At 54.3% G+C, this 13095-nt stretch overlaps 1 protein-coding gene and 1 pseudogene across 1 annotated transcript; both read right to left on the reverse strand.

The window, feature by feature from the left end:
* Positions 1-526: 526 nt before the first annotated feature.
* LOC139037218 (macrophage-expressed gene 1 protein-like) lies at positions 527-2715 on the reverse strand. Its single transcript, XM_070473711.1, has 3 exons — positions 2407-2715; positions 1517-2321; positions 527-1350 (listed from the first exon to the last, which is right to left on the reverse strand). The coding sequence occupies exons 1-3, from the start codon at positions 2713-2715 to the stop codon at positions 527-529; spliced, it is 1938 nt and encodes a 645-aa protein (XP_070329812.1).
* Positions 2716-5194: 2479 nt separating this feature from the next.
* On the reverse strand, positions 5195-5869 carry LOC139037219 (tropomyosin alpha-3 chain pseudogene; annotated as a pseudogene).
* Between the last annotated feature and the right edge of the window lie 7226 nt (positions 5870-13095).

The following is a 13095-nucleotide window of genomic DNA, read 5'->3' on the forward strand; positions in this document are numbered from 1 at the left end:
CTTAAAACGAGTCCAAGAGGGAACTTTGGGGATTCAAGGCAATGATTCTGGGAAAACGAATGGACAAAATGAATTTTATAACAATTAACAAAAAAAAAAATTCTAACACAAAGCCACATCATGTGTCCTGGGGTCAGTACTGATTCTACCTTCTCTGTTGCTTCCCCTCCTGCCCCGTCCCATCCCCAACCAAAGAACACCAGGAACACACCTGTAACTTAACAAAGCTGGGTTTATTGGCTCTTTGCAACAAAGAAAGTGCCCAACCTAAGACTATGGCAAGAAGAACGCGGGCATGGGTGCTCAGAACAAGAGGGCTTTAGGGAAAGAGATTGTTCCAGGAATTGAGCTTGAATTCGGCGATTTGGGGCACGACTTGAGAAAGTACAATTTAGTCCTTGAACCTTGAGAAAGTGGGGCCCATTCTATGAGCAGGTATCTCACATCTGGTTACCCAGGCAGTGGAAGAAACAGACTGGACTAAATCTCTGACTAGGGGCGAAGGATGCTGCCGTTTGGTCCAAGTCTAGACAGAATTGTTGGCATTCTCTGAGCGGTCAGACGGAGCTGGGCTCGCAGTGGTTTCTGCGGTCCCATAGACTGTCTGCTCCTCGGCCAGGATGCCCTCCGGCAGACTCCTGTAACCCCGCTTCTGGTAGCGCCTGAAGCCCCAGTTTACCGCCAGACCCAGAGCCACCACGCCCACGACGGCCCCCAGGCAGGCGCCCGCGATGGCCCCAGCACTGGGCCGGGAACGCCCCTGACCCAGGAGCAGCGCTGCCAGGGCTGGGTCGTGGATATCGGCCTGCCGCCAGCGGCCGGAGCCCTGCAGCTTCACCCAGGCCTGCTGACCGCTGGCGTCCACCAGGACCGAGGCCCTGCGGCCGCTGCTGTTGCCCAGCAGGCCGGGGCGGGCAGCAAAGGGCGGCAGCCGGACCACGAGCTGCTGCGGGTCCAGGAGGAAGCCGGCCCGGACGCAGTAGAGGATCAGGCAGCCGCTGCTGAGGTAAGCCGGGTGTTGGCTGTAGCCCGCGGGGCAGGCCACGGGGCTGTCCGCGGCCACGTTCAGGCTGAAGACTTCCTTCATGAGCTCGGGGCCCTGGCCCCTCGTCCGGGCCGCCAGGGGGTTGCCCATCTGGCAGCTGAAGAAACCCCCGAAGGGGACCGCGTGGGCCGCGCCCAGCTCCCAGTCGCTGCTGACGCACACCTTGAGGCCGCCCAGGAGGGTCAGCGGGGAGAAGGCCGAGGGGCAGGCCCGGGCCCCGGTGCGGCCGTCGGGGCGGCTCCCGAGGGCGCGCACCAGGACGCGTCGACGTGCACCACGCGCTGGACCTCCACGAAGCCGCACACCTTCCGGCAGCAAGTGAAGAACAGGAAGCAGGCGGGGCACTGCAGCCAGCACTCGTGGCTGCTCTCGCGCCACACCTTGACCTCGCTGCTCAGCAGGCTGGCCGTGTAGTTGGCCGGGCAGGAGGTGCGACCGGTGAGCGGGTTCGGGGTGGTGTAGGGTGCGCACAGGCGGCCCCCCTCGGGGCCCTGATGGCCTCGCACTCCTGGAAGACGCCCCCGAAGCTGAAGTTGGCGTGCTGGCCGTCGGTGCACGAGCCGTCGTCCGCGTTGGCCTGCGGGTCGAAGTTGGGGGCCCCGCGCTTCACGCACCCGGGGTGCATGTTGACCGCGTAGTAGCGGCCGATGGCGCCGCTCACGGCCGCCTCCAGGCGGCGCGCGGCAGGCGCTGGGAGCTCGGGCAGCGCCTCGGGCTGCAGCAGCGCCGGCAGCGGCAGGCCCGAGCGGCCGATGGCCACCAGACGGTTGGCGACGCCCTCCTGCCACTTCTGCAGGGTGAGGCCCTCGTAGAAGGGCGGGCCCCCGCGGCTGTGTATCTTGGAGGCCACCGTGCCCCGCTGGTATGCCTGCACCAGCTGGCTCTGCTTGTCCCAGGACACCGCGTCGCTCACCCCGACCTTCAGGCCGAACAAGGCGGAGGCGGCGAAGCTGATGTTGAGCCCCTCCTCCTCCTCGTGGCCCACCAGCTCCCGCCTCACCTGGTCCTCCTGCACCAGGGTGGCTCCCACCTCCACCTCGGTGAGGACGTGCGTGCCGTATGCGAGCACGAGCATCTCCGCCAGGTGCTCCGCCTCGCGGGTCTGGTTGCTCTCCAGGTGGTCGCTGAGGGTCAGCAGGCGCTGCCGGAAGTCGGGGTGGAAGTCGGGGGTCCCCCGGACCCTCACGGAGTACATGCTATGCCGCCGCTGCACGCGGGTGGTGACCGTCTGGTACTGCAGGCTGTGCCTCCGGACGTTCTGGCAGTCCACGGAGAACTTGCGTTGGGCATGGAGAGGAAGGAGGAGTCCGCGTTGACCGAGGCCGCCCAGGCGTCAGTGTAGTTGACCCAGCTGTCTGCACCACGCTCTCGCGCCGCGGCACCGCCAGCATGCCGTCGGGGATGAGGTGCTCGCCGTCCTCGGTGGTCAGGCACTGTGAGTAGGCGTGCCCGAGCACCAGCCCCAGCTCTGTGTTGCGCAGGTTGCCCCAGCCCACTCCAGGCAGCGCCCCCAGCACCGACACATTCAGCTGCTGCTTGCAGCCTTGGAAGCCCCAAGGCACCCCGTCCGCCCTGCCGCCTGGCCCAGCCCAGATTAGGACCAGAAGGGGCGCCAGGCCCAGGCCCAGGGCCGGGGGCCAGCTTACCCGGGACGGCCTGCCGCCCCTCATCTCCTCCAGGACCCCGAGGTCGCTGAGGGGGGCTGTCCCCGGCCTGGAGCTGAAACAGGCTCAGCCTCAAAGCCCGGAGGGACTCAGCCCCACTCAGGCCCCTTCCCAAGCCGGCAGCCCCGCCCAGGCGCCTCTCCCGGAAGTCCTCCCAACAGAGGAGCGAGGCGGTCTCTTATCACAAGCACCGAGGCGCGTGAAGCTGATTCCAGGCTTGAGGTCAGGGCTGGGTAGAGTAGACCGGGGGATGACCTGAAGACCCACCGACTATCCAGGGCCCAAGAACTTTTCTCCTCTCCTTGTATTTTCGAGGAGCTCTCTAGGGCCCCCTCCCTGAGATCATCAGCTGCTCTAAATACCCTAGGCTAGGGCTTTATAATCCCATTTTAAACTCTCACCAGTCTCTCTCTCTTTTTTCTTTCTGACCTCTCTGTACCTCAAACGGTAAAGAATCTGCCTGCAATGCAGGAGACCAGGGTTCGATGCCTGAGTTGGGAAGTTACTCTGGAGATGGGAATGGCAATCCACTCCAGTATTCTTGCCTGGAGAATTCCATGGACAGAGAAGCCTGGCGGGCTACAGTCCGACTAACACACATGATAGTCTCTTTTTACACATTAGAAAATAGGCCCCAGAGAAGTCACGTAAAGTACCCAAAACCGCAGGTTCACTTTGGAGCCAGCATTTGAATCCAGGCTCATCTGCTGCCAAAGCACAGTTTCCATCCACTGATCTTGGTTTAGGGCTTCTTCTTTCTATGCAGTGTCAGGATCTTCTTCTTCTTTTTTGGAGGGGAAATGTATGTGCTGAGTTGTTCAGTCGTGTCTGACTCTTTGCGAACCCCGTGGACTGTAGCCCACCAGGCTCCTCTGTCCTTGGGATTTCCCAGCCAAGAATACTGGAGTGGGTTGCCATTCCCTTCTCCAGGGGAATCTTTCCAACCCAGGGATCGAACCCATGTCTCCCTCATTGCAGGCAGGTTCTTTCCCATCTGAGCCATCAGGGAGGGACTTGTTCTTTATTTCAAAAAAATGTTTATCAGTTTTCAGTATCAGAACAGCTGCACCATTGGTTTTTTCTCCCGGTGGATCCCCAAAGAGACCACACCAAAAGAAAGAACACTTTAAGGAAATTAAGCTGCAGCATACTCTCCTAGCAGACCTCACTGAAATCTCATCCGAAAGGGGGGATTGGGTAGGGAAAGAAACTGAAAGATCAGCACGCTGCCAGCCCACAGGCTGTAGGGAGCTCTCAGAGCCAGAGGGGTCACCGTGCGCCCCAACCCAAAGAAACAAAGTTCCAAAATAATATAAAGTTTATAAACAGGTTTGTACACAAGCTCTTCCAGCTCTCCAGCAGTAACCGATACAAACCACAGTGAGGTGGCACTTTTAGAGACAGCAGCTTCAGACCCAGAAAAGGGTGATGAGAAGAGTTTCCTATGGTTAAATCAGTGCAAAACACACTTTCCTTTCTTTCAAGGAGGCAGGAGAGCAAATGTGTTCACCTCAACATAAGGGCCACATGATCCACTCTGTGAGCTCAGGTTGAGCTGAGGCAGGGTAGAGCTGGGACAAAGATTTGGTTTCAGAGCTTTCACCATCTTAAATTTCTTGGGTCACTTCTGATGAAAAAAGAGAGAAAAAAAGTTTCAAAGATACCGTAAAGTAGAAAACTGGAACAGCACTTTTTTTTTTTTTTTTTGGCTAACTCCTCCTGCAATCATCTTTGTGGTTTGGCATGTACTTTTTCCAGAGCAATGAGGTTTGCCCAAATAGAGTCTTTTTCTGGGCTGAAAGGCTCTCAGTAAGGCAGGCCCATACCTTTTCCCCTCCCCTATGGAGAAGGTCTTTGAAAAGACCCTGATGCTGGGAACGATTGAAGGCTGGAGGAGAAGGGGACGACAGAGGATGAGATGGTTGGATGGCATCACCGACTCAATGGACATGAGTTTGGGTAAACTCCGGGAGCTGGTGATGGACAGGGAGGCCTGGGGTGCTGCAGTCCATGGGGTCGCAGAGTCGGATACGACTGAGGGAATGAACTGAACTGCTGGAGAAGGCGATATGCATTAAGCCGAAACGTTACCTTCCAAAAGTGAGAGAGGGGTTAGACTGTTGCTTCAGAACTGTGGAATTGTCTGGAATGTTTTTACAAATTGTTGTTACATCAACAGAAAAAGGTAATTACAAAATGTGTACATCACAGCAGGCTTTTAAAGACACTTCGAACTGTGCTCACATTCCCTTAAACTTGATCCCCAAAGGTGTTCCACCTCTAGCCCAGCTGGGGTCTCTGGGGAAAGGCAGAGACAGTTTGGCAAAAGGGACACAGAGGTGGGGGTGGGAGAGGTGGCAGAAGGAGAGAAGCAGGCTTCCAGTTAAATGAAGATCAGTCCTCAGTCTGCAGGTGAGCTTCAGACAGGCTGTTCTCAGGGGAGTCGGGGTCGGGGGAGGAGCTGCGGCAGGGGGCGACGGGCACTCTACATCTCGCTCAGGTAGAGCAGCGTCTGCCCCAGCATCCTTTGCTTACAGAGATGCTCCTCTTGGGTACATTTCACTTTCTCTTCCAAATCGTCCATTGTCTTTTCCAGCCCGGCTACTGATCTCTCAACAAACTCAACCCCGGTCTTTGCCTCCTTGAGTTTATAGGTAGGAATCTTTATCTCTTCCTCGTATTTGTCTCCTTTTCGAGGGTACTTCTCTCCAGCAGCACTCAGACACTTCAGGGTCTGCTCCATCGGTCAGATGCGCTCATCCATCTCTCGACAGTGGCACTCTGCCAGCTCGGCTCGCTCCTCTGTGCTGCCAGGTCCCCCCATAATCCCTAGCTTCAGTTCAGTTCAGTCGCTCAGTCGTGTCCAACTCTTTGTGACCCCGTGGACTGTAGCACGCCAGGCCTCCCTGTCCATCACCAACACCCAGAGTTTACTCAAACTCATGTCCATCGCGTCGGTGATGCCATCCAATCGTCTCATCCTATGTCGTCCCCTTCTCCTCCCGCCTTCAATTTCTCCCAGCATCAGGGTCTTTTCCAAGGAGTCAGTTCTTCGCACCCCCAGCTTACAAGCCACCTCTTCCTACTTCCGGTCTGCCTCTTGTGCAGTGTGCTTAGCATCTTTGAGTTGGGTTTCCCGGAGTTCCATTTCTTTCTTCATCTTTTATAAGGCTCAGTTTTCACACCTTCAGGCCTCTCTCGGGCTCACTGGCAGCTCTCTCGGCTTCCTCCAGCTCTTGCAGGGCAGGGGCCAGGCGCTCTTGAGCTCAGTCCAGCTCCTCTTCAGCCAGCTGGATCCTAGGCTCAAGGAGGCCACCTCAGTCTGCCCTGCCCTGGGCCCGCCTCTCTCCCTGCATCTCCCATTGGAGGCACTCAGCGCTCTCGCCTGCATCACCGGCCTGCTGCCATGGAACCTGGACCTCCTGCTTCACCGCCTCGATGGTGCTGATCCCGGCCGTGGGCCCTAGCCAGCTCCCACTAGGCACTGTAGTAGCCTCTCGGGGACCTCTTGGTTTTTGTCTCTCTGAGGACTTTTGGTCCTAAGAAGGCTCTTGGAGAGGGCATAGGGAACCACCTGACCAGTGATGTCCCTCCAGTTACACCTGTTGGCAGTGGTGTGTTGGGAGCAGAGGTTTATTCACCCTACCTTGTGTGGGAGATGCAAGACTCTCCCTTCCCTGAGGGGTGGATACCAGCCTCACCTTCCCGAGTTGGTGCCCAGACTCTGTCATTTCATCATTTGGATGCTCCTACTAGCATGGTTTTCTTCTCTGAGTCCACTTCCCTCGTCTGCTCCACGATGAAAGTGATACAAAGTGTTCAGGTTCCAGCCACTGATGAAATATGCCCAGCACGTTTCCTGGCACGAAGTAGGGTGTTTGCTCAGTGGAATGGGCTCAGGGGCTGGCTCAAGGTCTGCATTTTCGCTGAGTTGGTGTGAATCCAAACCTAGTGCCCTTCTGGGGTTCCCTGCAATCTCTTTGCGTGCTTATGTTTGCATTTCTTTGATCCAGAAGTGTCACCGGTTTATCATAAGGTAATCTGGGAGGGATGATTGCCAGGGAGAAGACTGTTCTCAGAGTAAAGCTCTCCCCCAGCTCTGAGTGCATCTTCCTGTGACAAGGACAAGTCCTCATGCTGCTTTCCCACAGTCTGGACTTGTGACCTAGGAACAAGCACCTTGTGTCATAAATTCAAAAGAAGCTGGGTATTTACCACGTTGGGTGATAACTCTTACATTTGATAGCAGTGGATCCGAAGAAAGATAGACCTGCTTCAGTGGAGTGGTAGCATTTGCCAGTGGGGATCAGATGCCAGCAGGAGGAAAGCAAGGAAAACTGTGAGGATGTTTCCTTACCAGCCTGGGCAGCATTGGCTGAGACTCAGGGATTAAAAGGGTCAATGGGTGCCCAGCACTCCTGTCCCCCAACTTCCCACGGCAGGATAAGGAAGACACAGGCAGGACGGTCTTAAACCAGATGCTGTAGCCCTGCGGGACTATGGACAAAAAGTGTGACTTCTTGTAAAACAGGAACAAACAGGACTTTTCTAGCTATTCACAGCTAAGTGAAAGTGGAAGTCGTTCAGCCTTGTCTGACTCTTCGGGTCCCCGTGGAGTATACAGTCCATGGAATCCCCCAGGCCAGAATACTGGAGTGGGTAGCCTTTCCGTTCTCCAGGGGATCTTCCCACCCCAGGGATCAAACCCAGGTCTCCCGCATTGCAGGAAGATTCTTCACCAGTTGAGCCCTCAGGGAAGCCCAAGAATACTGGAGTGGGTGGCCTATCTCTTCTCCAGCGGATCTTCCCGACCCAGGGACCTAACCCGGGTCTCCTGCATTGCAGGCGGATTCTTTACCAATTGAGATATCAGGGAAAGCCCATTCACTTTAAAAAATCACAACAAATGATTCTTATGGAAAATGAAAAGAGTCAAGAGATTAGATAAATGAAAAAGCCTCCTTCGCCCAGTTTTACCTTCCACAAATAGGCACTGTGATCACTGGGTGTATATCCTTTCAGCCATGTGCACCCAGGCACAGAGACATCTTTGCATGTCTGGTGCTGGGCCATATGTTGATTTTACTGCAGAGAAAGGGGTTCTCAGGGAAAACGGGGTCACACAGAGGTAGACTTGGCAGGGAACTGATCTTAGCCCCCAGGTCCTGACTTGCAGGCTGAATCCACTCACCACCCTGCCTCACAGCCGTGGGCCGTGGGGATTCCAGCTTAGAGCCTGGGGAGGACTCACAAGCGAGTCCCTGGCACACGGGCGGGAGAAGCAGCCCGGATCCCTAACACCCTGCACGGGGCCGGGGAAGACAGGAGAGCTCACGGGCTGCAGCAGGCCTCTGGAGGTTACTGGCTGAATATTGGCCCCTGCCTGGAGGGTCTTCTGGTCAAACCGAAGTTCCGGTGCGCGATGCTGTGACCCTAAGAACCAGAGGTTTTTTTTTTTTATTTGTTGAGTATTTCTTTCCGGCTACCCTGAGTCTCTGGTGCCGGTGCGGACTTTCTCTGGCTGCAGTCAGCCGGTGCTGCTCTTTGTTGCAATGGCCTGGCTTCTGTTTTGGGAACCACAGGCTGGAGCTTCTCGGGCTTCAGTGGCTGCTGCACGCAGGCTCGGTAGCTGTGACTCTCGGGCTCTAGTGCAGGCTCCGTAGTGTGGCACATGGGCTTAGTCACTCTGAAGCTTGTGGGGTCTTTGGATCAGGGCTCAAGCCGTGTCCCCTGTACTGGCAGGAGGATGCTCCCCCACTGAGCCAGCACAGAAGTCCTGAGTTCGGAACTCAGGAAGGGTTATTACAGGTTGCCGGGCCAGGAGAATGGGCAATTCAGGCTGAAAAGACCCTCACTCCCCCAGAGTTTTCCGGGGTAGAGTTCGAAAGGTTAAATTTGGGGTGAGGACCTCAGAGTCCATGAGTTTCTTCTGATGGGTTGGTGGTGGGGCAACAGGAATCTCGGCAATGTCCACCTTCTGGTTCCAACCAGCCCGGATCTATGTGCCTGCAACCTTGGGGTCCACGAGTGGCAGCCATCCCCCAGCAGGGCAGAGTTGGGGGAGGGGGAGAGTAACTGAGATGCGCATCGGACTGTTACCTGCAGCCCTTCGGGAGGTGCTCAGGGTCCTGTGACTCTCTCCTGATAGCTGCTTGAGCCTGCTCTTTGGAACTTGGGGAAGGCCTAGAAGACTAAAACCTTTTTTTTCAAATTTTTAAAAACCTTTCTAAAATTCGAAATTTTTTATTTTCCTTTTGGCTGTGCTGGGTCTTCGCTGCTGCCTGCGGGCTTCTAGTTGTGGGGAGCGGGGGCCGCTCTAGTTTCAGTGCTTGGGCTTCTCGCTGCGGTGCCTTCTCGTTGCGGAGCTCGGCTGCTAGGGCGCGTGGGTTTCGGGGGCAGCAGCACACGGGCTCAGTCGCCTCACGGCATGTGGGGCATTCCTGGACCTGGAGTGGCAGGTGGGTCCCTGACCACTGGACCACTAGGAAAGTCCTTTCTTTCTTATTTTTTTAAATAAGAAACTGGGGACAGGTAGGAAGTTTTGTCCCCAAGAGAGCTCCTCAGTGTCCTGTTTAGTTTCAGTCTCATCTCACTCCCTGTGTGTCTCTAGATGCTTAGTTGAGAACGGACTAGAATGAACGAGGATGAATGCAAACTGATCCTCAATGGCACCACTAAGGAATAAAGTCCTTTCAATAGAGCCACAGTATTATTAACTGCAGCATTACATATGGATATATATTTTAAATAAGGACAAACACCAAGTAATCATGCTGCTTGAACACTGTCACGCTGCTTGTCAAAGAGAAGGAGGCAGCAGAGACAAAAGCAGTCGGGGACTTGAGGCTGAGCAGAGCAGGGCTTGGGGCAGAGCATGGAGCTTAGTCCCCGCTGGCTCAGGTGGAAGGAGTCTGCCTGCGATGCAGGAGACCTGAGTTCAATCCCTGGGTCGAGAAGACCCCCTGGAGAAGGGAATGGCAACCCACTCCACTATTCTGGCCTGGAGAATTCTGTGGACAGAGGAGCCTGGCGGGCTACAGTCCCTGGAATGGCAGAGTCAGACACGACTGAACGACTAACACTTTCACACTTTCACTTTCATGGCATTTAGTGGCTCTGTGATCTTGGACAAGTGACTTCATCTCCTTGAACTTGTTTTCTGAAACCTCTCTGAATGTGAGGGGGAGAAGAGGAATACAATGATTTAAGCAATAGTATACCAGCTAAGGGCCAGATAAGTCAAAGGGTCTGGGGGACTTTCAGTTTGGTCTCTTTATAGATCAGTACCAAGGGTGGGCGTGCTCATTTGCTCAGCTATAGCTGACTCTTTGCAACCCTGTGGCCTGTAGCCCACCAGGCTCCTCTGCCCATGGAATTTTCCAGGCAAGAAGACCGGAATGGATTGCCATTTCCTCCTCCAGGGTATCTTCCTGACCCAGGGCTAGAACCCTGCATTAGCAGGTGGATTCTTTACCGCTCAGTCACCTGAGAAGCCCCGGTATCAGGGGCAGCCCAGACTTTGGGATTTCGACATCCTGAATTTGAGTTGATGGGGGTTCTGAGTTATCTAAGTAACTCCTGTCTCCTCTGGGAGCACCCCCACCCCCACCCTGCCATCCATACCTGAGTCACCTGACCGAGGGACTTGCAGGATCAAAGGCCAGCTCTCCCTCCTCCCCTCCATCCACAGGCACCTGGGAATCACTGCCTCCTGAATGCTCCCTGCCTTTCCTGTGATACTTCTCACCAAGGATTCTTCCTGGGTTTGCCTCACCTGGCAATGGATGTATGTATTCTCTGTGGCTTAGCTTGGAAGGCTCAGACAGTAAAGCATCTCCCTGCAATGTGGGAAACCTGGGTTTGATCCCTGGGTCAGAAAAATCCCCTGGAGAAGGAAGTGGCAACCCACTCCAGTACTCTTTCCTGGAGAATCCCATGGATGGAGGAGCCTGGTAGGCTACAGTCCATGGCGTAAGCAAAGAGTCAGACACGACTGAGCGATTTCAGTGGTCACTGGTAGCTTGGAGAAGACCTAGAATCATCAAAGACATGAGGAAACTGGCAGGGGACGTAAAATCTAGGAAAACCCTGAGCACATCCCTGATTTAACCTGTACTTATACCATCATTATATACTTTTTTATTTGTTTGTTTGGGCCGAAACTCATAGCTGGTAGAACTTCCCCAACTGGGGGTGAAACTGTGGTCCCCTGCAGTGGAAGCTCAGAGTCTTCACCACCGGGACCAACCGTAGCCAGAATCATTATATCTCAACCTACATTGGTTCATAGGATTCCAAAGTGGCTCAGTGGTAGAGTCCACCTCCCAACGTAAGAGATGCAGGATGCTCAGGTTCAAGTCTTGGGTCAGGAAGATCTCCCAGAGGAGGAAGTGGCAGCCCACTGCAGCGTTCTTGCTGGGAAAATCTCATGGACAGAGGAGCTTGGTGGACTACAGTCCATGGGGCCGCAAAGAGCTGACATGACTGAGAATGCACACACAGTGGTTTGTAGCTTGGCAGAAGAGGAAAAATAATTTCCCTCCACCTCTCAGAGCTTGACTGTGACCCTCTGTAATAAAAGATGGGTCGACAAGAGAAAGACACATTTAAAACATGTCTATTTCATGTATGTGAGAGAGAGAGCTAGGGGGAAATGAATAGCTTAAAGAGGTTGGCTTTAAAATTTAGGCTCAAATATCCTCTTAATAGGAAAAGAGGAGTGCCACATGGAGACTCCTTAGGGCAAGGGTCTGCAACCTCCAGGATCTCATACCTGATGATCTGACGGAGAGCTGCTGCAATAATAATAGAAATAAAATGCACACAAATGCCACATGCTTGAATCATTGCAAAGCTATCCCTCCATGCTCCCTGGACCATGGAAAAATTGCCTTCCACAACACCAGTCCCTGGTGCCAAATGGTTTGGGGACAGCTGTCTTCAGGAACAGCAAGTGATTTTTAGGAAAGGTGAACGGGCCCTTAGGAGACAGGTGGGAGATGTGATTGTGATAAACTTCATCTGGGTCTGTCCGGTGTTAACCTGTGTTGAGTCCATCTTCCCTGGATGATGAACTCCTTGGGAGGGGGTTTATGATGATAAAGTTCCTTTGGGATTATCTGTCTTCAGGAAGATAAGGGAAGCTCAAAAGGAGTCTCTTCCAGCATTTGCTGTTTTTCAAATGCCTTTAGCTCAACATAAGCAAAAGGCCAAAGCCCCCTGTTTGTGGGCACCTGCCCTGCTACCCACCAGCTTATAGCCTTGACTCCAAGCCTGTGAAAATAGATTTTGGGCTCCAGTGAACAGGAGCTTTCAACAGTGACTTCTGAGAATCTGTGAGTTGACCATGTTCTGAGACCCATACCGCCTGTGCCCCAGAGAGCTCACTCTTCATCGTGGCCCACCACTCCAGCCTCTCATTAGCAGAGCTTTGCTGTTCCAGGAGCTTCTTCCCGAGACAAGTGGCCCCTTCGTCGTGACCCACCACTCCAGCCTCTCATTAGCAGAGCTTTGCTGTTCCAGGAGCTTCTTCCCAAGACAAGTGGCCCCTTCATCGTGGCCCACCACTCCAGCCTCTCATTAGCAGAGCTTTGCTGTTCCAGGAGCTTCTTCCCGAGACAAGTGGCCCAGTTACTCATCACGGAAATTTCCAAAATATTCCCCAACTCCTCGAGGACAGCCTCACCAGTTTGCATCCTAAGATTATGCCATTTCTTTGCCGTTCCTTGCTTCTGCTGCCAGCCTTAGACTGTTGCGCTGTGATCTCTGCTCAGTCTGAATCAAGACCACCCCCTCCTCCATCCAAGGACTTCCCTAGTGCCCCAGCGGCTAAGACTCTTTGCTGTCAATTTGCAGGGGCCCCAGGTTCCACGCCTGGTCAGGGAGCTAGACCCCCCCATGCCACAGCTAAGAGTTGGCATGCTGCAACTAGCTGGCTGGGTCACATAAGGCCAAGAGTAGATAAATGAATAAATTTTTTAAAAGGACCTTCCCCACTTCCCCATTGAAGGACACGCCTTAAACCAAACTTCCCATTCTCAATCAATTCTAACCTTGCCCTTCCTTCTCTGAGAGTCTGCCAAATCTCTGTGGAGATGGAGTTCTCCTTGTCTCATCAGGGGCTTGTATGGATGATATTTGGGGAGCTGGCATTCCCTGGGCTCCAGGAGATTCCAGGGCAGAGTTTGGTCGGAGAACTACTGCACAAAATCGCGTCCCAACTGCTGGGCCTGAGGCACAGGGTCCCCCGGGGTTTGGCCGCTGCCTCACTTCTTGCTCAAGCCCTTTGCCCACTGACTCTTTTTAAGAAGCCATACACCGCCCCTCACTCTTTTGTGTCTTTAGATACTCTGTTTTTCTCCATGCTCTTCTCTCTGCTCATCCTAT

This window comes from Odocoileus virginianus, chromosome 10 (genome assembly GCF_023699985.2).
Source record: "Odocoileus virginianus isolate 20LAN1187 ecotype Illinois chromosome 10, Ovbor_1.2, whole genome shotgun sequence".
NCBI lineage: Eukaryota > Metazoa > Chordata > Mammalia > Artiodactyla > Cervidae > Odocoileus > Odocoileus virginianus.